We start from the raw sequence: 25,035 nt of genomic DNA on the forward strand, positions 1-25,035 counted from the left end.
AATACATAAAAACATATGAAACATTACTCCAACCCCTCTATTCCATTCTCTTCCCCTAATTTCTTCCATCTTTTCCCTACTTTAGTATTTAGTATGTAAACAAAAATAGAAAAAATCTATTGTTGACAAAAATAATTTTTATGTGTCTGGTAACATAGTCCTACGTGATACCACCGTTGCACACAAGACCTTCTCGTAAGGTTGTGGAACATGGGAGTTGGGATGATTGACATTACATATTAGAGAAGATATATTTTCATTTTTCTGAAAAGTCAGGTTAACTCGAGAACCCAACTCGAAACCCCGATCTTATAATGGGTGGTTTTTATATATCTTATTAGGTTCTTATACAGGTTTCACCCTCGGAAAAACTGATCCGAAAAATTCGGAATCCGACTTTTTTTAAAAAATCATGCCGACTTGACCATTTACACCCCTAATAGAGACCATTGAGGTGAATACTCTCTACTGGGCCACCTATATGCCCGGATACCCCTCGTTAAAAAAAATGCATAGAAATTAAAATTTATTTTAGAAACTGAAGAAGAAGAAGAAGAAGAAGAAGAAGAAGAAGAAAGAAGAAGAAGAAGAAGAAGAAGAAGAAAGGCTTGATCCTGGCCACCACCCCTCAGGTGAGGACCCTTCAGTCACAAGCAACCTCGCTGAGCTAGCCACAAAGGAGAAGAAGAAGAAGAAGAAGAAGAAGAAGAAGAAGAAGAGGATACGAGGGGAGTAAGGGCTTGATCCTGGCCACCAACCTCGCTGAGCCAGCCACAAAGGAGGAGGAGGAGAAGAAGAAGAAGAAGAAGAAGAAGAAGAAGAAGAAGAAGAAGAAGAAGAAGGAATACGAAGGAGGAGGAGGAGGAGGAGGCAAAGGAGGAGGAGGAGGAGGAGGAGGAGGAGGAGGAGGAGAAGAAGGAGAAGAAGGAATACGAGGGGAGTAAGGGCTTGATCCTAGCCACCACCCCTCAAGCGAGTGACCGATGAAGAAGAAGATGAAGAAGGGCTTGATCCTGGCCACCACCCCTCAGGCGAGGACCCTTCAGTCACAAGCAACCTCGCTGAGCCAGCCACAAAGGAGAAGAAGAAGAAGAAGACCACAAAGGAGGAGGAGAAGAAGAAGAAGAAGAAGAAGAAGAAGAAGAAGAAGAAGAAGAAGAAGAAGAAGAAGAAGAAGAAGGAATACAAGGGGAGTAAGGGCTTGATCCTGGCCACCACCCCTCAAGCGAGGACCCATCGGTCACAAGCTACCTCGCCAGGGCAGTGTTGGCTGGAGTAGCTTCACCCCACACAATAGACTAGAAAGAGGAGTAAGATTGGTTTGTAGTGTCTCGACGCAGGCCACGTGAAACTAAGAAGTCCTAATGAGAAAAGATTTCAAGGTATCAGTTAATGTTTATTCTTGAAAAATGCATCAATCAATAAATAAAATATCCCGAGGTATTTATGTATGTAGTATTAGTAAAGACTTGAAAAGATTCGGATCTTCTTGAGCTGAGAATTTAGGCAAAAGGTTTACCCATAATAATATGAATGGAGAGCTCTCTTTTGGGTAGAGAATGGAGAGCCCTTGTTTAGGGATCAGAATATCTATATATATATATATATATAGACATGGATATATATACTAGTTGTGGAGCTCATGCTTTGCACAAGATTAACAATGATCTTTTTTTCTACTAATTTTATTATATAAACTTTGTGCTATAAATTACTAAAAATAGTACTTTAGAATCAATAACAATATATTATTAGACATATAAGACTAATAGTAATTTAATTTCATGAATAAGATAAGAAAAAAATTACAGAAAAGAAGAGAACTCTATATAAGTCTTAAAAAATCCACCATTGTCAAGATTGTGCATAAAAAATTTAAAAGAAAAATTCCAACCATGATAGGATGAATTTCTATCCCCAACATTATCAAGATTTATATCTTATATCTTATGTTATTATTTGAGCGAAAATTCGATTTTGTAACTATCATCTTATTTATAGAATGTGTTTGAAAAGTTGAAAGTACCCCTTTTCTAGTATTTATAATCTTGTAAAAATTCAAAAAAATAGAAAAATAATAATCGTTTCTATAAATCTATATTTATACGTTTAAAAAATTTTAAATTTGCTTATAGAAAAAAGCTCAAAACCCGAGAAAATATGCCCTGTTTGTTTTCAAAGAATTTGATTTTAACTTTAACTTTAACTTTAACTCAACACACTACACAACAAAAACACACGTTTCCCAAGTCAAATTTATAACTACATTTTATTTGTCCTTTTCTACAATCAAAATTAAAATCAAAATCAAAGTAACTTTAACTCTGAATCCAAACGGCCCGTAAATTTATATGTTTTAAAAAGTTTTATGATAAAACAAAATTCTTTTTTCCAAGAAAAAGGAGAAATAAGGACCGGTTCCACAAATTTATTTTTATATGTTATAAAAATTTAAAATTAAAAGATCAAAAAAAATATTTTTTAAAGAAAGCTCAATAAATGAGAAGACAATGAACAGTCCCGAATCTATATCTATACATTTTAAAAATTTTTAAAATTTGTTCTTTTAGAAAAAAATAAAATCGAGAAAAATCCATTCAACGGAAAGCATACAATAAATAAAAATATATTATTAAGTATGTCGCTAATGGTAATTTAAATTGATGAATTAGATATGAAAAACTATATTAAAGAAGTATAAAAAGACATCCTTCTAATGCGCACACACAACTACATTTTTTTATTCAGAATTTTGGCGTGATATAGAATAAAATTAAAGAATTAGAAAATTTCGCAAAAATTTCATCCAAACATTCTAAAGCTATTAGTTGTACATAAGTGACAAAAAGTAAAATAAACAATTGAAAAAGTCACCTTCATGTCTAATGATAGACGTATTTTTTAAAAAAAACTCACTTCAGTTTTAATATGTATCATGAAAAAAATTCAATGCACAACATGTTGCATACATAGGCAAAGAATGAAATTTACTGTGAAAGAGATTTGTCATAAGAACATAGATGGCCGTACCAAAAAGATCAAAGAAAAAAAGTTGAGATTGATTTATCACGGTTTTCATATTTTCGAGATCGAGAATTTGAAGTGAAACAATAAAAAGCAAAAAAACTCACATACTTTTTTCTGGGTTTACTGGTAGATTCTGGGTTTATTGGTAGATATATTTTTTGAGAAAATATCATAAGTAAAGATAATTGTAATTTAAAATTTTAAAAATTTAAAAATAAAAATAAAAAAGTTAAAAACCCCAAGAAAATTTCATTCAGAAACGGAATATTCTTCGGCCATCTAACTGGGTCCACATTTATCCTGCTTTCATATATATATATATATATATATCGGAAATATATAAAAATATTGGTTACGAAGTTTCATCGGAAGCTCCATTGGTTCTTTAAATTAACGAGATGAGTCGAAATTCTGTTTTACATTTTTTTGGTTTTGCTATTTTGGTTTATCCTTTTCGGTATATTGTTATTTTGGTTTTTTAGGGACTTTGGGTTGTCACTTAAACTGCCAAAGGCAATTTTAGGATCTCTTCTCACTGCGCGTGAAAGAAAGCTATAAATAACACAATTAAAAAGAGTATCCCCTCCTATCGTAAACACCACAATCTGCATGTTGGACAAGCCTTGTCCAACAAGCCATGAATGTCCCCTGCTCTTACCATGAGTTCGTAATCCCTGTTTCCCGAGATAGGGTATTCAAGGCGGTGGTCATCGACGGGCACAACCTTCTGCCAAAGCTGCTCTCTAATGTAATCAAGAGTGTGAAACTGACCAAAGGAGATGGAGGACCCGGAACCATCAGTCGAACCATCTTTAAGTCAGGTTGGTACTAAACATCAAACACGAGAGGCTGCGGACATGCCTGTGAAGTCTTTGTAACTGGAAACATGTCATGTTGATCTATATTTTCCTTGGCAGGCAGGGAAGACGTATACAGGGTCGACGTCATCGATCCAGAGAATTATGTTCTCAAGGCAACTTTGATCGAGGGCAGCATCTGGATGAAAGAACGGAAGGTGGAGTCGTTGGTCTACGAGGTCAGGTACATAGCTTCAGGCCCCAACAAATGCATCATCCAGATAGCGACCGAGTTCCACCCGAAGGAAGGTATCACGCTTGAAGAAGGGGACTTCGAGAGAGCCAAACGAGGAAACTTGATATTCTACCAAACGGTGGTAGGATACCTCATCGAGAACCCCGACGCCTATGTATAAAACATGTAATAGAATTCCTGTCCCCAGTGTTCGCCTTCTATTAGATTCTTCATTTTGGAGCATAACTAATGGCAAGGTCTATAGTGCAATCAGTTGTACAGCGCAGTCAGTCGTTGAATTCAAATGCTTGTTCTCGGAGGGGTTGTATTGCAAGTTGATCCAGGCATGCATTTGGGACAATCACACCGTCTCTGCTTAGAATTGGCAGCCCTTATTGATCAGATCAAGCAAATCCTGCTGGCTTTCTTGGTTTCAGGCTCTCGGCATAGCTATGAAGAGACAGAGGGAGAGGAAATAAAAGTAGCACGATTGTCTATTAGTATATAGTACATATTATGTTGAGGAGTAAGATGGGATAAATCCCACATCGAAAAAGAAAAAGAAAAATTTATGGGTTAATATATGACTTGGGTACCACCACTTATCAGCTTGAGCTTTTAAGTAGAAATGGGCCCAAGCCCGTATAAACCCAATAAAAATTTAATATGGTATCAGAGCATAAGTTACGCGTATACGTGTCTACACGCGTGTGCGCACCCACACCACGCCAGGCCTAGTATGTCGAGTGCAGCCAAAGTGTGCGCCTCGTGTTAGTCCCCCCTCGCTTGAGCACGGAAGAAGAGCCTGACTCGACCTCAATTGTTGAGGGCGGTTGTTTAAGGGCACGTGACAACGTATAGGCAGAAATAAACCACACACGTTGCACGTGAGAGCGGGTGTTGAGGAGTAAAATGAGATAAATCCCACATCGAAAAAGAAAAGGAAAATCTATGGGTTAATATATGGCTTGGGTACCACCACTTATCAGCTTGAACTTTTAAGTAGAAATGGGCCCAAGTCCATATAAGCCCAATAAAAATTTAATATATTATTTTTTTAGTTGCGCTAATTGAGAATTAAATCCGTGATTTTTTTCGTTCGAGGGCGATTCCTCCACTCTGGACCCTCTCTCTCTTTGATGCGGTGGTTCCAATAAACTATCTAATCAATTTCAAGTAATCAATCCAAAATCACCAGGCATGTTTGGTAGACAGGATAACTATTAGGATAGGATTTCTAAAGGATTGAGATTGCGATAGTTCGGAATACATAATTATTAAGCAGCTGATCCTGGTTAGGGGGCATAAGTTAATCCGACAGCTCGTAGGGAAAGTAAACCATGGAAGTAGCATGTCTTTTATTTTTTATTTTTAAACCACGAGATGACCTCACTTTAATGGTTAAAACTAATTCATATATGAGCATCAGTTTGATCCGATCACAAGGTGCTTTTAATATATGACAAACCCTGTATTTATAACTAAAATTAGTCATATAAACGGCGTGTTGTGCAGGGATTTGTTGGTATTATAAATTTATAATACAAAATATTAGAAATAAATAAAGGATATTGGTAGTAGTTATATTAATTATTATCTCTAAAAAATTGTAGAAGCCTCCTTGGTAACACATAATAAAATTGTAAATATATTATGAAAATTTGGAAAAAGAAATTGGAAAAAATCTAAGTTTATATTAATCAGGAGACTCAAAGATACGGCTGACCACGAGCTGAATGATACGAATGAAAGAATTTTGTGAGCCCAGTATGTTTATGTGGAAAACCATCGTTGAACGAACGAAGAATTTCGTATAAGTAGGCTAAACTAATATGTACCGGTTGACACCCACACATTGCGTGGTAAATTTATATGCTCAATACTTAACACATATGATATACAAATGGATATAGATATAGAAAAGCTAAAAAAACATATATTTTATCATAAATACTACAAATTATGGAGGAACTAAATATCATGATGGCAAAAAAATATGTAATCAAGCCATATGGTTGTAGACAAAGATCATATGTATAGAGAGTCAACAATCCTATGGTATTAACCCAAGGATTGGCATGCATGGCTGGAGAAATTGTCCCATTTATTTGTTGGGAATTCATTGTGGTTACAATAATTAATCAGGCGAAATCCGAATACTCCTTGTTATATAAAAATATATTATAAATTTATAATTTGCATGGGCGCAACAGAAAATGGAGGATTTTGAGCCTAAAAAAAATTATCGTGTATAAAAAGATGATGCAAAAAGAAAAATTTTTCGTTTTGTATTTTATAGGGCATTTGGTACATTGAACTTAAAAAATATCATTTATATCGAGAAGCTTTTTAAAAATATCGAGAAATCTTTTAATTTTTCGAAAAAAAATAATTACATATACTATTACATGTAAATAATATAGACAAATAATCAAAATATGTTGAACATGATTGAAAAATATAGTAAAATTCATTAAACTGAAATTGAAAGGTCAGTTAACATGAAAACGAATGTTATCAAATGGATTGATTTGAAAAAGTAACGTCATTTTAACATGAGCTAAAGGTTTTCAAATGGAGTTCTCACATTTTGTTTTTCCGGCTTTTATATGTTATGTATAGATACTAGAATTGCATTTCGGGATAATGGGCTCCGGCCGTGCCGATGTTTGCCAAGAGTGGCCAATCTTAGCCCCGTCCCGGCCGGCTCATTTCTGCTGGCCCATTCCACAGATTTTAGACCGAGCCAGGCCAGCTGGCCCAGATGCAAGTCTGAAGGCTTCCCCATTGATGAGGTGTACAAGAAGCAAATTATAATCATATTAGATCACAGCATTTGGAAAATAAAATATTGGATCAATCAATCTTATCCTTTATCTACTTTTTCTTTATTTCTAAACATCCTTTATCTACCTTTTATTAGCAAAGAAAAGTCCGTGGAAAGGTATGACAATATATCAAAGACTAACGGTGCATATTGCGATAGTGCATGTTCATGCCTGATAATTAAGAAATTACAGGTTTAATACCCAGTGAGACTATCCATACTCTTTTATTAATTATTAGAATTTATATTTTATTATACTAGGTTTACGAGTCACTTTTATAATAGGAGAAAAAAAAACAAAAAGAGAAAAAGAAGAAGAAGGAGAAGAAGGTCGTATGACAATATATTGTGGACAACTAAGTTAGTAAGTGGAAGATCTAGAACTTTATGTGCTCTGACGAGATAATTCATACATTCAGAGAACTGTCGATTGGAATCCGATTAAAAAATAAAAATGAGTCTTTTACAAGTATGCTAAAAAGTCTTGATGCATTTCAGAAGGAAATAAATGTAACATGAGAAGAACCTTTTGAGCGAAGACTACAAGGGGCTATCCTAGCTATGTAAACGAGTCGCGCCAAGCCCGAATATATAATGTTCAAGTTTGGACTTGTCAAAACTTTTCCTAGACTCAAGTTCAGGTATGAGCTTGATCGAGGCTGAAAGCCTGAGATTGAATTTGGCTCGTTGGACAAATCAAAGGCTCAATCAATGGGCCAAAATCAGTAGGAAAGTCAGGCTCGGACTTGGGCTCAACTCGGGCTTAGGCTTGAATTCGGACTCGTTTAGATTGAAAAAAAAAACGATTATAAACTAAATTATAAAACAACAATATCATGCTATATATAATTTAAAAATGTTAATTACAACTTGATAGTACTTAAATTCAGATCACATGGAGTTCAATTAAAATACTACATTCAATAATAATAATAATAATAAAAGCTCATTTAAGCTCGTGAATTTCGCGAGCCGAATACTATTAACCTTAACTTGGCTCGTTTAACTAGCGAGGTTGAGCTCGAGCCGAGCTCATGCTTAATAAGAGCGAGCCAAACTCGAGCTAATGTTAAGCCGAACCCAAATTGTTTGCGAATAATGTCGTCTCATTTACAGCCCCGCGCTATCCTACCATAAATGCGTTAGTTGATTTTCTTTGTTCACATTGACAATTTGCAGCGAAACAACAAGCAATGGAGCCTCAAGAAATCGACTTATTGGTAAATGTTACTCATTCATTCTAGATGAGTAATAACCAATCAAAATACATGTGAATAAAAATTTATGAGACCACTACAATTGATATTTACCACTTACATGCATTTTTGTTGGATATTACGTAGCCACTCTGACTAATACTCCAAAAACATCACCGTATTTCACACTCATGCCATCATCTAGAAGACCAGGAGGGTCCCACAACCGTTCAAAGGAATTGAAAAATAGGCTGGCCAGTCCAATGTGGAGTGCTCTGAACTTTGAACTTGGATTAAGGAACAGAGCACTTCCTTCCCTATAAATACCACGAGCCATCTTCAGTATCTTCATCACCTCCAATTCCAAAGCTCAAGCAATTAGAAATTTCACAGTCCCTTAATCCTCTTAACTCTCTTTAAGAAGGCAGACATGGGTGTCACCACATATACCCAAGAGTTCAAGACCCCGGTCGCCCCGGCTAAGATGTTCAAGGCCTTGATCGTTGACTCCCACAACCTCATCCCCAAGGTCGCCCCTCAGGGCATCAAGAGCATCGACTTCATCGAAGGCGATGGCGGAGTCGGAAGCATCAAGCAGACCAACTTCGCCGATGGTCAGTATACTTAAACTGATTTATACTATAGTGGTCTATTATTCCCGATCACTACTACCGATGAATTGAATGTGCTCATTCTGATCGATACTCCATGATTCTCATGTAACAGGCGGCCACATCAAGTGGTTGAAGCACCGGATCGATGCCATCGATGTCGAGAAGCTCGTCTGCAAGTACACCCTGATCGATAGCGACATATCATTCGACAAGATCGAGAAAGTGGTGTACGAGGTCAAGTTCGAAGCCGCGGACGGCGGGTGTGTCTGCAAGATGACCAGCGAGTACCACACCAAGGAGGGCGTCGAGCTCAAGGAGGAGGAGATCAAGCAAGGGAAGGACAAGGCCATGGGACTCTACAAGGTCGTCGAGGAGTACCTTCTCGCAAACCCGGACGCCTACTAAACAAGGCGGCTTCGGAGCCTCCTCCGATATATAAAAGCTTGTGGATGTCGAGTGTATTTTGATTTTGGAGTTTGTTTACTCAAATGTTTGCATAGAGTCATGGTTTTGGCTTGATCACACAACAAATTTACCCATGTCGGGGTAAATGGATCGGTGTTTTGTATCCCGAAGAAAAGATATTTGGTGTTTGCGGGATGGATAGAATAAAGTGATGCATACAAATGTTTGATCGAATAAAAATCGGGAGTATCTTAGGCTTCTCTGCTTAACCGTCTAATCTCGGCTTCATCGGATAAAAGCAATAAGGCAAATGCCCAACAATTTTTCTGAGACTTCATCTGATACAATGACCATATGATAACATCGGGACAGAAAAAGTGGAGCGCAACACATTAATGATATGGAGGTGTTCACTGATAAAAATGACTGTAAATGATATAAGAGATATTTTGATTGTGTCCGCAAAATATCAAATTTATGACCAGACTCTCAAAGAAATCATATGTAGCACAAATGGATCAACATCATCTTTATCCTGGAAATGACTTATTTATTTATTTTTTTAACAGACTTTTAAGATTATTTTATTTGTACATATATAATTATATATAGGTTTTATATATAATATTTGGAAAATTTATTCCACCTTATTATACGGGGTGGTATCTAAGGATATTCTCCCATCAATTTCAGGTTTCTGCTATCCACCGACGACTTATTCCCCGTATCATGTTTTCACTATTTTCTGGAAGCGTCATTTAAAGTCCTAGTAAACCCAAGTAGGATTGATATAGCTGTGTTAACGGCTCAACGCACAATCCTCTTGGTAAAAATCCAAATTCGAATTACCGTAGAGTCATATAAAGTAATTATTGAACTACTTGCACGATTGAATAATAGACTTACTTATCTCATGAATTTTTAGGGTGTTCAAGTGATTTATGAAGTTAGTCGCAAAACGGATTTTCGGGATACGTCTCAATATGAAAGAAAGTTAAAAAAATTCCAAAAAAATCTCATTATTTAATCCAGGAAGAGCGGCCTATCGTGGTCAAGCAACAAGAAAATTAAAGATCTATCCTAATTAATCCATATATTTCTGCCGTGCAGGAGAATACTTTTTATTAATCGCCTGTATTTCTACCTGTCCCGACTTACATACCTGCCCTGTCAGCTTCAAAGCACCCACATGCACCCGAGGAGACCAGTTGGACCAAACCCAAATAGGCTTATTATAAAATCATAAAAATGTTCCCACTGATTCACATCTCTGTACATTAAATATAAATAAGTATGGTTACCAATCAGTTTGCAAAACACATCATTTTGAATTTTTTTTTAATTTGCCACGATAAAATTCGAACATCGTACCAATTAGACGAAATTATTAAGGGATTATCTATTAGATTGTTGACACTCTTCGTAACAACTCTTTTTTTTTTGGTGGGGGGGGGGGGGGGGGGGGGGGGGGGGGGGGGCGGGGGATAGGTACCCAGGTGAAAAAATAATGATTTTTTCTTCTCGCTTGAACAAATCTGAAAGCTACTTTCCGTCCAAAGAAATTGTTGGTCATCTTTGAACAACTAATATAAATTATTCACACTTTTTTTTTTAAAGTATGTGCCCCAACATCCAACAGGCTAATGGACTCCCACTAATCCGGTTCGAACCAGATAAATCTAGGGATAAATCCCTTCCAATTAAGAAATTTTTTCATTTACAAGATCGAACCTGAAATTTCATTTAAATTTAAAGAGAATAAGCGCTGAATCGCAATCCTTATTAGTTAATTATTTAGGTATTTTGATATGTATATTTTTCTATCACCTTCTAGAAGTCAACTTTTCAGGACAAAGAGGGACCGCAAAGCAATCGGTCCATGTTGGGGTACTACGAAGTTTCTGCTTCAGCTAGATCATCTTGGCCCACCGATGGGGTTGCCATCAACTTCACAAGTTAATCCTAATTTCAAAGCCTATTATATATAAACTCGTCCCTCTCCTTCAATTGCACAACTCAAGCTCTATTGGCTATAAGCAATCTCTCGATAACTTCCCGAAGCACGTCGCGATATACTTTTTCTCGAGAAAGACATGGGTGTCACCAGCTTTACCCAGGAGTTCACCACTTCAATCACTCCATCGAGGATGTTCAAGGCCCTGATCCTCGACTCCCATAACCTCATCCCCAAGATCGCCCCCCAGGGCATCAAGAGTATCGTCTTCGTCGAGGGGGACGGAGCTGTTGGAAGCATTAAGCAGACCAACTTCGCCGATGGTCGGAACTGACTATGTTCAATGAGCTTAGACTATTGATTTATTGATTTTAGATTGAGCTACCCGGCATTCTGAGCTTGCTCCATTTTTGCAACAGGTGGTCACTTGAAGTGGCTGAAGCACAGGATTGATGCTATTGACTCCGAGAAGCTGGTGTGCAAGTACACATTGATCGGGAGCGATGTGACATTTGACAAGATCGAGACCGTGGTCTATGAAGTTAAGTTCGAGGCTTCAGCCGACGGTGGGTGCGTTTGCAAGATGACCAGCGAGTACCACACTAAGGAAGCTGTCGAGCTTAAGGAGGAGGAGATCAAGCAGGGGAAAGACAAGGCTATGGGGCTTTACAAAGTTATCGAAGAATACCTAGTCGCCAACCCAGATGCCTATGCTTAAATTAGCCAGTCATCGCCCATTTCCTCGTATGATGATTCGAGTTTCAGCATTTTGTTCGTTTTTCTGTTCATTTCTCCCAGTCACCGATTTGTACCTTCGAGATACGATATATCTTATCTTCTAGAATTTGGCTATATATAAGGAGAGAGATTTGTCTGTGTGAAAGATTCATTCGAAAGCAATGTCTTCACTATTTGTACAACAATATATGAATTGAATAAGGAAATTCCATTGAAGATCTATTGGCGCCAATTTGTCTGAATCAATTGCTTCATCCAATTTCGGCCTACCAAAGCCCAATCTAGGCCTTGTTCAGGCCTTTCTTGACCTTGGTAAAGAAATCGGGCCTCAATGGGCCTTGAGCCAAGTGGACCTCATCAAGGCCTTCCCTGGCCTTGCGAGGCTGGCGTGGCTTTCTTTCTTTGGTGGGTGGGTCATCCTCAAATTTTGAGGTGAATTACTGATTGTAAAGACGATCTCAAAATTCTTAAACTAAAGTGATAGGAGGTATTGGCCAAAAAACAAAAAAAACCATAGAAAGTAAGAGCTTTATGTGATTACTTTAAATTGTTCCCTCCACCCGTTTGGAGGATATACTTTGCATAACTATTCTCCTAATACTTCGATTGAAAAATCAAATATGTATTATATCTCTACAAAACATCGATATGATTCAGTTTCCATTTGAATATAAAGAAAACTTTGTGAAAAACATTGAGCTAACTCAATACGTGCTCTAGTATGTAGCTACAAACTTTTTCGATACGTGCTCAATAGATAATAGCAAGAACATTTGGTTGAGCCTATGATCTCATGGACTTGGCATCCACGACTGTTCCATGACTCGTTTGGTGGGATCAATTATTGTTAGTGATTACTATCATTATTACAATTGTTATTATTAAAATATTATTAACATGTTTAATTTATCATTTCGTAGGTTAGGGGCCAAAGTTTTTAAATGTGAGATATAAGAATCTATTTTATCGGTCTACACCCTAGCAATCGAAAGCCCATACACTGATTAATTTAGTCTAAGTCTGGTCGGTCTACTTGGAAGGTAAAGCTTTACCATAGATTTTCTCTAGTTATAACACTCAAATCCGAGACCTTGATTAAGATGAATAAATATCGAACCGTTTGAAACAACTCATGTTGCTCATAAGAATCTATTCGTCCAAGATAAATGGTTTTTCATATAAAATCTTTTATGAAGAAAACCAAGGATAATAGAAAATCCCCAGAATAATTTAGTAATAAACCACCACCATTTAGACAGGGCCTCCACCGTTAAACTATGCTAGACCTTGCGGAAAATATTTAATTCGGACGGTCTTGACAATACTAACACAAAAAGTTACTTATAAATTCCTGTATGTGTGTGTGTTTCTATATATATATATTCAAGATCGACTTTTTCATAGTTTGCTTGTGCTGGTTCTTGCATGTTATCTTGGTTAAAGGACTATAAAATTGAGTTTCCTATTTCAGCTTAATTAGTTTGAAATGAGATAAATGAAAATCAGCTTAATTTTAATCAGTACATAACTTCTGGAGAAATTGATAAATCAAGTACTTCAAAAAAAAAATTTGTCGTTCAGAAGCAGAAAATAAAAATTGAAAATCAAAATTCTTAAATTTCACATAAACAGAATCTTTGGTTGGTGCCGTTATTTAATTAATCGGCCACCCATGAACTGCTCCCCACTTAACTGCATGTTCTTCTTAACACGTTCACATATATTTAAAAACCAGCTGGTATCCAAAAGAAAGTGATTCAATATTGTTCTCCGTAATCAAATTCTCATATTTAAATGTTATGAATGAAGAAAACTCGTGAGTAAAATAGTCTTACCCCTTGATGAGTTAACCTAACTCGAAAATGAATTAGTCAGGACCATTTAGTTTTTGAATATTAAATGATGCAAATAAAAATAAAAATTCAGCTCGTATTCAAAAGGGGTGGATAGTGTCATAATAAACATTCTTGTCTGAAGTCAAAATATTTCGTATTTTGTAAGTGAGGCTTTTGTCACTTTTTTTATTTTCCCGTTTTAAATTTTTTATTAGATTCGTAAAACTTTTTTATAACTAAAGAAGGTCAACTGGAACGACTTATATCTTAAATTCTATCCGGGGTGGAAATATATCTTTCATAAACCCAACGGAACAAGTAACTTAAACGATAGTTACTAGTTAGAAAAAAACTTATAATGTACCCATTCAAGAGAAAGTAACTCGTCTCAAGTTGCACGCATAGTCGCTCAAATAACAGAGTTGATTTGTGTTGAGATATGTTATCCCACATCGAAAAATTGAGAAAGAAACTACAAGCTTATATGAGGCTTTGGTCCAGTAACCTATTAGCTTAAGCTTTTTGGTTGCAGATGGGCTCGAGTCCGTGTAGGCCCCAGTGGGTATTTTTATATGGTATCAGAGCGGGTTATACTTCCGCGTGCTCATGTGGGCTCACACCACGCCAGATTCAATTTCGAGGTAGCCAAGAGTGCGCCTCATGTTAATCAGGCCCAAGAGTGGTCCAGTCCAGTTCCGAGGTAGCTAAAGGTGCACCTCTAGTTAGGCCCGAGTGTGGAGCTCGAGACTAGTTTGGTATTTGTCCCCCCTTGCCTGAGCACGGAAGAGGATGCCCGGCTCGGGTCAGTTGTTAAGGGCGGGTGTTTAAGGCACGTGGCACGTGTTGGACCAGACGTTGCCACGTGAGAGCGAGTGTTGAGATATGTTGTCCCACATCGAAAAATTGAGAAAGAAACCACAAACTTATATGAGACTTGGGTCTAGTAACCTATTAGCTTAAGCTTTTGGGTTGCAGATGGGCTCGAGTCCGTGTAGGTCCAAGTGGGTATTTTTATAATTTGAAATGATAGCATGTAGTTTTTTTTTTAATTACAACATAAGCCTGTAAGCCTTATACAAAGAAATAAAAAATTTAACTAATAAAGGAATATGAGATTCTAATCTAAAATTTCTTGATTATTAAGTTAGAATGTGCATCGCTATACTACCAATGCGTTTGTTTTCGGAGTTAAAGTCACGAATTTGTGATTGTGATTGTGATTATAGAAGAAGACAAAAATATATGGGGCCCACCAGTTTGACTTTTGAAATATGAAATGAATGGAAGGTATAGATAATTAATTATAATGGGATTGTATTTTAATAATATATGGGGCTCACCAATTTGACTTTTGAAATGTGTGTTTTGTTGTGTAGTGTTTTGAGTTAAAGTTAAAGTTAAAATCTTAAATCACGACTTTGAAAACAAACGGAGCGGTACATGATTTTCTCTTAATTTTTCAGTTTAATGGTAAGAGAATAGTTCTGAAAAGTAAAACAACTTTTTTCGATAAAATATGTAAGAGCATTAACTTTGTTAAACATATAGGCAAAGGATGATGAACTGATTCACAGTAGTGTTGCGAAATTACATCAACAATCAAATGGACTTTTGATGACATGAGAGAGACAATCAATATGTGAGTGAAATGAATCAATCAATCAACTTTGCTCGTTGACCAAACAAAAAGCCCACGTATATATACACGTATATATTAACATCCTTAATTTAAAAAGAATCAAATAGATCACCTCCTTTCATCATGTTTGAACAATTCAATGTGATGAAGAAAATAAAATTAAATCAAGAACGAGGACTGACCTACTCCCCGTCCATATCCAATTGGAACACTCTAGCACGAAGACCCCTATCATATCTATAAATACCCTCATTTGGTTCTCACTTCCCTCACACCAAAACACTCTCCCTTGATCTCTTTCTCTTAATTAACTTTAAGAAATTCCTTTCTCTTTTGATTAATTTCGATTCTTAGCTAAATTATTCAAGTGATCATGGGTTTCATAGCCAAGGAATTGGAGATCACCTCCCCTGTCCCCGCGGCTAAGATCTTCAAGGCCTTCGTTCTTGATGCCGACGAGCTATTCCCAAAGATTGTCCCACAGGCCTTCAAGAGTGTTGAAATCATCGAGGGCGATGGCGGGCCTGGGTCCATCAAGAAGATCATCTTCGGCGAAGGTTAGTCCCTTGCATATACAAATTCACCTTATATGCTTAAACATAACAGTCCTCGCAGGACAACGCTACAACGTGACGAAATTATCAAAGCATATATTTATGAGTATATACAGCAACTAAACAAATTAAAGACACTACTGATCAAGAATTAATGATGCTTTGGAAATTTCTTAGCCGAACAATTCAAGCATGCAAAGCACAAGGTCGATGTCCTCGACAAGGAGAAGTTTGTTTACCACTACAGCTGGATTGAGGGGGATGCTCTGATGCACGTGTTCGAGAAAATCTCGTACGAGATCAAGGTTGAGTCAGCTCACCACGGAGGATCTGTGACCAAGATTACCACCAAGTTCTTCACCATTGGTGACGTTCACCTCGATGAGGAGCAGCTCAACAGTGGCAAAGAGAAGGTTATCGGTCTCTTCAAGGCCGTTGAGGGCTACGTCTTGGCCAACCCGGAATATGCTTAAATACTAATCACGAAAATTTTAAGTAACTAAATGGGATAATAATTACAAAAGTAACGGAAAAAACATGCTTAATTAGTATTTGATGTGTCCTATAAGCTATGTTGGCCTTGCCTGCTTGCCTGCAAGATTTCTTGAGATGATCTGTGTTTGTGTTTTGGAAATTTTCATGTATGGTTATGAATAATTTCAATGGAAAATGTTCTTCTTCTCTTTATTACTTCCAATGGGAGGGGGACATTGTGAATTATAAAGAAAAGAAAATATTTTAGTTTTTAAGAAATTAATTCATAAAGAAGGTTTCCAAATAATATTATATAAATCATAAATTTTGACGCAACTTGATATCCGCGGCCTAACTGTAAAGATGGTAATCGCTAAATTTATTACATAGTATTGACATTTGATTTCGTTTCGGTTATTGCTTTGAGAATCAGATTGTCAATCCTGCAGAGAAATTCGTATAATCGATGCAAATCAAACGAACCAATCAATATAAGAATTTGATCCCATTTGCTGCAGCAAGTCAACTCTCCATGCCACTGCTAACCTCATAAAACTACCTCAGTCCGAGCTAATTGGCATTTAATAAATATGTATCTTTATATTTATATATACTATTAAAATTCAAAAACTCTATCAATGAATGAGGTCTTCAACTTAATCTCATGATTAAGAGCGGATCGCGCTCTAAACTTAACAAGACTCGGTATCTACTGCAAGAAAGACAAAAACTGAATTGATCTTTTTTTGGAAGATTTGGAAGTTTCGTTCTCGCCATATTGGATAAATATAACATGTCCAGAACAGAGGATTATATGGGATCGAGTCTCTTCCTTTTATAGCAGAGCCAAGCTATCATTAACTGCCTGAAGCCTTGCATTTCACTCTGATTGGACCAACTTCAACCTTTGTTTGGGAACTTGTAATACGAGTTATTTATATTTATTGATAAAATCCATGATAACATATCCAACAAAAAAAAAACACCCAAAATAAAGTCGACGATAAGATATTAATATAGATTGATACAAGGAGTTCGGCGCTTATTTCCCTAAGTAAGGTCTTGGTTCAAGTCTTGTAAATGGAGAAAATACATACTATGAGAGTTTTATCTCCGTAATGAGTCGACCCAACTCGAATTGAATTAGTTGAGACTTATTAGACTTTCAGATATTAGGGCAAGTACCCGAAAAAGAAAAATCTACTATAAGATAATCTTTCTTGGATGTATTTATATATATATATATATGGACAAATTGACCTGTTCGTAGATGATTGTAACAGATTGACATAGTCAACAGAGCAGCATCAGTAAAAAAATGATTGGACAAGTACTTTTTGTCACTACGAGCTTTGATGCGGCTTTGTATTTGACAGAGCTAGACTCAACCAGAATAATGGGCTATTCATGCACCGCCTCTATATTATAGTACACGTTATTGTATATAAATTGGTTCGAGTCGAGTGACTTTTACACGTGACATGAGAACCTGTCAATAAGGTTCTAATGAATGAGAGAGTAGCTTGTTGGACACATCGGTAGTAGGCAAGATTTGGCTTAACCATTGAATTTTTACCCCCTTTTTTTTCCATGACAACACCATTTTAAGGAAACAATCATTTAATATATGGTGAATTGCCCATTGCATTTACAAGAAAATGCAGCATCATGGGGATTTTTTTTTTGTCCGTTTAGCTAAATACTTGGGCGGAAGCCCTTATGTCATTTTCCTTTTCTCACTAGGAGCAAAGTGTAGAGATATGCATTACCTAAAGAGATCTTAAGTCAAACTAATTCCAGGTTGGAGGTACAATAATTTGAGAAGATCATGAAACGTCTATGGATTACGTTTATATGTATGAACAAAATAATTCGGCTTCAGCAGACCATGAAATATGATATAGGGTTTTGATAATCTTAATTAACTTCAAGGTACAGTCTCTGTAGACTTGTTTAGACTAGCGACTGAGGATCAACTGGACCATGATACAATCGAATTTCACCATCAAACCGAACTAGATATCGATTTCATTAAGCCAGATCACACCACCAGAAATTCGACTTATCAAATATAGTAAGCGAAAGCAGCCTCATATGTTGACATCAAAGCCCTAAGGAAAAGCCAACATGAGTTAATTCAGGTATTTCAACGGCTTTTTTTTCCTTGAACGAGGCCTTATCTTGGCCCAAAAGGAAAAAAAAAAAAAAAGCCTTAGCATTGAGTCTTGGGAATTAAGAGAATTCATGAGTGGGCATATTTACCTCCTCTTCTTCATCTCTCTCTAAAAACTCCCTCTCTCTAAAAAATCCCTCAGACAGAAGCTTTCCTCACCGGCCCGTCTGACTTCAATCGAGCGCGTCCAGTGCAGTCTCCCTTCCTCCTTGATAAGTAGGTTCCATCCGTACTCCGATGCTTGTAATATCTCCTCCACTAGAGTTTTCGGTGGCTTTTGTCCTGCCGGCCTAGTCCGATTTTCTTCTCCTCTCTCCGATGGCTTCTTAGGTTCGGCTTCTCCTCTCTCTCCCTCTGATGCACGGTGGAACCTTGCTTCCACTCCTTCCGAAAATAGGGAAGATGGGTAGGGGCCCCCCACTCGGCTGGGGGCTCCCCTGTCGGCCTCGACCCTTCTAGCGAGGTGGCTCGAGTCCAGCCACCTCGCCTAAGGGGTCGAGGGCCGGCGGGAGAGCCCCATGACGGGACCCCCCCCCCCCCCCCCCCCACCCTCTTCCCTTATTTTTTCGGTGAGGTGGTCAGACTCAGGCCACGTTGGCCGACGGGGAGCCCTCAGTCGGGTCGGGCCCCTGTTCCTCACCTGCTTATCCCCCTTCCCCTCGGTATTTCCAAAACGTTTAGGCTAAAATCTCAAAAAAAAAAGTATGGGTCATTTTGAAAAATCAGCTGGGGGAAGAGGACCACTTGTCATTGTTCTATTGGAGCTTAAAAATTATTAGGCCACGTTGGCAGCCATTTGTTGTCACGTCAATAACCGTCATGGAATTGTTGACGGGTGATATTTTTGATCTGACGGGGGTAACGTCTTGCTATATTTGGAAAATTTGAAAGTTAATGCTATATTTAAGAAAACGGTGTAAGTTCGTGATTTTTGGTGTGATTATCCAAAAAAAAAGAAAGATAATTCATGACTAAGAATTTTTTACCCTATAGTATGACCTTTCAAGAGAACCCATAAAGATAGGTTGCAATTAGTCGCTTGAACAAAAATAGAGTTGATTCGTGATGCTTTTTATATTTTATTTTTGGTACAGGTTTAGGCCTATTACAATGAAATAGAATCTTAATTAAATGGACATAAATAGTCTCAGTACAAAAATAACATGTAACTTCTTGATTAATTAGTGAAGATTTGTGCCATTATATTATATTCTCTTTCTATTACGTATATTTTCATTTAAAGGTCTCATGGTAATGGAATATGTTAGCATATGGGTACCTACCAAAAAAATGTTGGCACATGGGCAGCGTATGCAGGCTCTTGAAATTATATATGTCAACAATCAATTGGATAATGGATTTTTATCGATGTGCATTCTAATATATGGAAGTCCAACGAGTTTCGTATAATTCAATTAATGTGAAATCGTTCAATTAAAGGGTAAAACTTTTTGAGTGAACGATTTTTGCTAGTTACAACACTACAGTCAATTGGATTTTTAATTACATGCAAAAGCCAACCAATGGATCAATGAAATGAATCAATCAATCAACTTGCTCGTTGACCAAATAAACAACCCACATGCATGTATACATATATACACATATATATTAATATCCTCGATTATAACGATTATAACAATTAAACAAATCACCTTCCTCCTACCCAAAAAAAAAAAACTAATAATCGCCTCCTTTCATCATGTTAGAACGATTCGATGTGATGAAGAGAAAATTAAATTAAATTAAGAACAAGCGGACGCACCGACTCCCCCTCCATATCCAAATGGAAGTCTCTAGCACGAAGTCTCCATCTCCTTGTACCTCTAAAATCTATAAATAACCTTCTTTGGTTCTCATCTTCCCTCAGACCCGAACACTCTCTCTTGACCTCTTGTAATTAATTAATCCCTTTATATTTCGACTCCATAGCTTATAAATTAATCAAGTGATCATGGGTTTCATAGCCAAGGAATTGGAGATCGCCTCCCCCATCCCCCCGGCTAAGATCTTCAAGGCCTTCGTTCTCGACGCGGATGAGCTTTTCCCTAAGATTGTCCCCCAGGCTTTCAAGAGCGTCGAAATCCTCGAGGGCGATGGCGGGCCTGGGTCCATAAAGAAGATCACCTTCGGCGAAGGTTAGTCCATGCATGTACAATTTCCCATGTTACATTAAGCACCATAACCGTATCATTAAAAAAAAATCTGTACATAGGATGTAAATGAATAAATAAATTATTAAAGTATATCTTATCTAACAAGGTTTTATCTTTTGGAGCACACGGTTGTATAATATTCTCAAAATTTCAAACAAAATATGAATGACATACAAAATAGAGTAAACTAACTATTTGCCCCTTGAGATATTGATAGTACATCAAATCAGATCTCAAAATTTTTTTTACATCAAATTGGATCTTGACAAATTAAGTATATATCAGATGACCATTTTCATTTGTCTGCAGTCCAACAGTGGACATAAACATCTGATGTGGTATTATTTTTTTACTCTTTTTTACATCAATTTTAATCTTGACCTATTAAATGTATACCATATTGCTCCTTTTGTCAGAAGGTTCCGTCGAATTTTTAACGGTAGACAGACGGAAGGGGCAATATGATATACATTTAAATAGGTTAAGGTCAAAATTGATGTATAAATTTTTTTAAAGTCAGATTTGATATAACATCGATTTCTTTAGGGGCAAATTGTTAGTTTACTCTACAAAATACTCATCTTCACGCAATCAAAGAACTGCTCATGTCCTTGAGTACAGTACTGATCAAGAATAATATGCTTCGTTCAATTTCTTCTAAGCTTTCCTGTATTAATTTCTTGCAGCCGAACAATTCAAGCATGCAAAGCACAGGGTCGATGTCCTCGACAAGGAGAAGTTTGTGTACCACTACAGCTGGATCGAGGGGGATGCTCTGATGCACGTGTTCGAGAAAATCTCGTACGAGATCAAGGTTGAGGCAGGCCACGATGGAGGATCTGTGACCAAGATTACCACCAAGTTCTTCACCATTGGTGACGTTCACCTCAATGAGGAGCAGCTCAACAGTGGCAAAGAGAAGGTCATCGGTCTTTTCAAGGCCGTCGAGGACTACGTCTTGGCCAACCCTGAATATGCTTAAATATTAATCACGAAAATTTCAACTTTCAAGTAAATGGGACAATAATTACAAAATGTTAGGGAAAAAGATGCGTCATTGGTATTTGATGTGTCCGATCAACTATGTTGGCCTTGCCAATGCTTGCATGCAAGTTTTTCTTGAGATTATCTGTGCTTGTGTTTGGAAACGTTCATGTATGGTTATGAATAAATTCGACATAAAATCGCCTTCTTCTTTTTATTACATCCCAATTGGAAAGTCGTTGTGGGTTAAAAAGAAGAGAAATTAGTTTAGTTTTTGTTCGCTCAATGAAAATTCCAAGAAATTAATTCAGAAAACTGGTTCCTAAATAATATTATAGATAGTAAATTTTGATACAACATGATATCAAACCTAAACATCGAAATTATGGTAATCGTTGAATCCATTCCATAGTATTGACATTTGATTTGTTTAAGTATTCCGAAAACCAGATAGCTAAGCTTGGATCGGAAATTTGTATAATCGATGCAAATCAAATGATCTGATCAATGTAAGAATTTGATCCCGTTTGCTGCAGCACTCTCCTTGCTATTGCTAACCTCATAAAATAAGTCCTAGCTAATTGATATTAAATATAATATATCTCTCATCTCTTGCCTTTTGATAGGCAGACCCAAGCTACTAATTCCAACTGCGAAGCCTTGCAATTTCACTTTGATTGGACCAACTTTCCTTTGTTTGGTAGCTTACAATATGAGTTATTTATCCATTAATAATAAAGTCCCGGATTATTACCCAAAAGAAGAATAATAATAATAATAAAATCTCGGATAACCTTTCCTAGATGTATTTTTATATGTAGATTGAAAATTTGACCCGCTCTTACGTAAATGATTTGAACAGATTGACATAGTCAAGGGCAGCATCAGTATATATTCTATATACATTGTAGTATGAACAAAATATATATAGCTATGAGACACCATATTCGTTGTACTATATTAAATATATATATATACATATACATATATGTAATTATATAAACATGATTGGACGAGTACGTACGCGTTTTGTCACTATATGGCTTCATATGTGACAGAGCTAGACACAACCAGAATAATGGGCTATTCATGCACCCTCTCTTTATTATGGTACATCAAATTGGTTCGAGTCGAGTGCCACATGAGAACATGTCAATAAGGTCATAGTGAATGTATGTGAGAGTAGCTCGTTATACATCAATAGTGGGCAAAATTTGAAATTCTATCACGCTTTTTTCATCATGACACCATTTTATAGCGCAATAATCATGACTTTTTTTTTTAGGTAAGTACTTGGGTCGAATTCATGACGTATATCATTCCTCCCTTTTTACTGCTTGTAGCAAGGTGTAGATAGATAAATGACGTATCACAGAGATATTTAAGTAAATTAGTTATAAGTCCTTGTACAACAATTCAAGAAGGGATGGAGCGAGGAGGGTTGGGGGTGGCAATCGCCCCTAAAATTTTGATGTTATATATGGATAATTATAAGTTTTTCTACTATTTTTATAAATTATTTATGTTCGCTCTCCTTAATAGCAAAATTACTTTTCCTTTTATCCCCACCAGTGACTCGCCCCCCTCAATCAAAATCTTGAGTCCGTCGCTGGTCTCCACTGCGTACGAGTACATAAGCTTAATTACCATGAAATATTGTGATATAGGGTTTTGACAATCTTAACTTCAGGACAAAATCTAAGTAGACCTCTTTGGACCAATGGCCGATCGACGATCAGCAGGGCCACAACTAAATCGAGTTTCGCCGTCAAATCAACTGGACATCAATTTAAGTCACACCAGTATGGTTGTTCGTACAGATCAGTATAGATAGATGAAATTTTATCAAATGAAGTAGGAGTAGGCAGCCCCATATGTTGACATTAAAGCCTCCCGTAAGACACGGTTGATGAGCTCAATCAGCAAAAAGCAATAAAAAAGAAAAAAGAAATACAATATGAGTTCTCTCATGTATTTCAACCCCTCTTTATCCTTCAACAAGGTCTCAGTCTCTGTGAACTTTACAGAATTCACAATAGGGAGAGATCTCATTAGTGCATTGATCTCGGATTGAACTGAATTAGTCAAACCCATTGGACCTCGATATTAAGTGGATATAAAAAATTAAAAATGTATTTTCTCCCAAAAAATACTATGAAAAGATAATACAGGATCTTGGATTTTAAAATTATGGAAAGAAGATGCATAGGAACCAGAGATTCAGCAATAAAAATGGAAAAATAGGGTAGAAAGAGTTCGAAGGTCAGAACCTCAAATTTAACACAGGATGAACATATCGAAAGAGTGTGTAGCGCAGTGGCGTTTGATAATCAAGAGGTTCTAAATGCGATATTCATTGAAACTATTTGTGCCCTTCTGTTAGTTATAAGAATTTTTATTTCATTATACTAGATTCATAGGCTTATGATATAATGAAAAAAAATTACGGGGTGAATCTTATCATTGACTAGAGACGGGCAACAGTCAAAGAATTATCTGAGGTTTTAAATTCCCTTCTCGATCAAGAGGTGGATCAGTCATGATACCCGGCAGTTAACCCGGGCACGTCCCTCCACCCGCCAGAGCAAAGGAAAATGCCGTGGGTGTGGACCCATTTGCAATCTAAAGATAATATACATCTAACGATGATAATAATAAAATCCAACTTATACTGATCCTGGTTCGAAATATATGGTCTAGGGTAATTTTTATATTCCAGTGAAAATAGGGGTGATGAAATTAATTCACGAGCTAACAGATTTTTCAAGCAATAATTATTGGACAGCCTTGGTTTCATTAATGTATGGGCCTTCTTTTCAACTTTTCTAGTTATAGGATATATGAATTTCCAACGCCCCTATTATTAATTTTTGTACGGCAGCCCATTGAAATGTAGGGCCGCCTGCACCACAAGGATCTTCCAAGAATTCAAGAGGGTCTTTATTCTTTTCCAAAAAGAGAGATCTCACTAAGCAAATCATGAAATTTCAGAAAAACAGAAGACTCTTTGGCTATGCGTGCAATAGAAATGCGGTCCATGTCATCTAAGCTTCGAAATGAAGCGCAATCGGTGCAAAAACGTCTTTTTAGTTTTGAAGGTGAGATTATAGATGGGTTTGGAGATTTTGTGGAAAGTAGAAGTTTATAGCTAGAAGAGGTGAAAAGATGATGCCATTATGTCTTTGCTGCTACAAGTAGTCATATAGAAGGCATTCATCTAATCAGATTAATTATCTCTGGCATGACAATCAATCTTACTCTGATATTTTTTAAAGTTTTCGGAAATCACAATCCGCCATTATATATAAAAGTTAATTTTACTCATATATTATCTTAAACAATGAAAATAGGTCGATCTCGGATACCATGATTCACAAAAAAAAAAAGGCCGATCTCCAAGGGAGGGCAAGCGGACCAGTTTTATACT

At 36.8% G+C, this 25,035-nt stretch overlaps 5 protein-coding genes across 5 annotated transcripts; all 5 read left to right on the plus strand.

Moving 5' to 3' along the window:
* The first annotated feature begins 3,664 nt into the window (after nucleotides 1-3,664).
* LOC116208969 (major strawberry allergen Fra a 1.06-like) lies at nucleotides 3,665-4,538 on the plus strand. Its single transcript, XM_031542546.1, has 4 exons — nucleotides 3,665-3,848; nucleotides 3,945-4,133; nucleotides 4,285-4,403; nucleotides 4,497-4,538. Exons 1-4 carry the CDS (start codon nucleotides 3,665-3,667, stop codon nucleotides 4,536-4,538), a joined length of 534 nt encoding a protein of 177 aa, XP_031398406.1.
* Nucleotides 4,539-8,420: 3,882 nt separating this feature from the next.
* LOC116209522 (major allergen Pru ar 1-like) lies at nucleotides 8,421-9,378 on the plus strand. Its single transcript, XM_031543179.1, has 2 exons — nucleotides 8,421-8,696; nucleotides 8,809-9,378. Exons 1-2 carry the CDS (start codon nucleotides 8,513-8,515, stop codon nucleotides 9,099-9,101), a joined length of 477 nt encoding a protein of 158 aa, XP_031399039.1. The 5' UTR covers nucleotides 8,421-8,512; the 3' UTR covers nucleotides 9,102-9,378.
* A 1,724-nt stretch (nucleotides 9,379-11,102) lies between these two features.
* On the plus strand, nucleotides 11,103-12,013 carry LOC116206978 (major allergen Pru ar 1-like). Its single transcript, XM_031539824.1, has 2 exons — nucleotides 11,103-11,378; nucleotides 11,475-12,013. The coding sequence occupies exons 1-2, from the start codon at nucleotides 11,195-11,197 to the stop codon at nucleotides 11,771-11,773; spliced, it is 483 nt and encodes a 160-aa protein (XP_031395684.1). The 5' UTR covers nucleotides 11,103-11,194; the 3' UTR covers nucleotides 11,774-12,013.
* Nucleotides 12,014-15,540: 3,527 nt separating this feature from the next.
* LOC116207079 (major strawberry allergen Fra a 1-2-like) lies at nucleotides 15,541-16,511 on the plus strand. Its single transcript, XM_031539939.1, has 2 exons — nucleotides 15,541-15,824; nucleotides 15,999-16,511. The coding sequence occupies exons 1-2, from the start codon at nucleotides 15,641-15,643 to the stop codon at nucleotides 16,292-16,294; spliced, it is 480 nt and encodes a 159-aa protein (XP_031395799.1). The 5' UTR covers nucleotides 15,541-15,640; the 3' UTR covers nucleotides 16,295-16,511.
* A 3,812-nt stretch (nucleotides 16,512-20,323) lies between these two features.
* LOC116207229 (major allergen Pru ar 1-like) lies at nucleotides 20,324-21,828 on the plus strand. Its single transcript, XM_031540126.1, has 2 exons — nucleotides 20,324-20,606; nucleotides 21,311-21,828. Exons 1-2 carry the CDS (start codon nucleotides 20,423-20,425, stop codon nucleotides 21,604-21,606), a joined length of 480 nt encoding a protein of 159 aa, XP_031395986.1. The 5' UTR covers nucleotides 20,324-20,422; the 3' UTR covers nucleotides 21,607-21,828.
* The last annotated feature ends 3,207 nt before the right edge of the window (nucleotides 21,829-25,035 follow it).

The sequence above is a fragment of the Punica granatum genome, chromosome 5 (genome assembly GCF_007655135.1).
Source record: "Punica granatum isolate Tunisia-2019 chromosome 5, ASM765513v2, whole genome shotgun sequence".
Taxonomy (NCBI): domain Eukaryota; kingdom Viridiplantae; phylum Streptophyta; class Magnoliopsida; order Myrtales; family Lythraceae; genus Punica; species Punica granatum.

Excerpts from the sequence above, each read along its gene's own strand:
- LOC116208969 (XM_031542546.1), top strand. The coding sequence starts at position 3,665 with ATGAATGTCCCCTGCTCTTACCATGAGTTCGTAATCCCTGTTTCCCGA. Across the intron at positions 3,849-3,944 it reads TCGAACCATCTTTAAGTCAG|GCAGGGAAGACGTATACAGG; the intron begins GTTGGTACTAAA and ends TTTCCTTGGCAG. Across the intron at positions 4,134-4,284 it reads CGAGTTCCACCCGAAGGAAG|ATTCTTCATTTTGGAGCATA; the intron begins GTATCACGCTTG and ends GCCTTCTATTAG.
- LOC116207079 (XM_031539939.1), top strand. The coding sequence starts at position 15,641 with ATGGGTTTCATAGCCAAGGAATTGGAGATCACCTCCCCTGTCCCCGCG. Across the intron at positions 15,825-15,998 it reads GAAGATCATCTTCGGCGAAG|CCGAACAATTCAAGCATGCA; the intron begins GTTAGTCCCTTG and ends GAAATTTCTTAG.
- LOC116206978 (XM_031539824.1), top strand. The coding sequence starts at position 11,195 with ATGGGTGTCACCAGCTTTACCCAGGAGTTCACCACTTCAATCACTCCA. Across the intron at positions 11,379-11,474 it reads GCAGACCAACTTCGCCGATG|GTGGTCACTTGAAGTGGCTG; the intron begins GTCGGAACTGAC and ends TTTTTGCAACAG.
- LOC116207229 (XM_031540126.1), top strand. The coding sequence starts at position 20,423 with ATGGGTTTCATAGCCAAGGAATTGGAGATCGCCTCCCCCATCCCCCCG. Across the intron at positions 20,607-21,310 it reads GAAGATCACCTTCGGCGAAG|CCGAACAATTCAAGCATGCA; the intron begins GTTAGTCCATGC and ends AATTTCTTGCAG.
- LOC116209522 (XM_031543179.1), top strand. The coding sequence starts at position 8,513 with ATGGGTGTCACCACATATACCCAAGAGTTCAAGACCCCGGTCGCCCCG. Across the intron at positions 8,697-8,808 it reads GCAGACCAACTTCGCCGATG|GCGGCCACATCAAGTGGTTG; the intron begins GTCAGTATACTT and ends CTCATGTAACAG.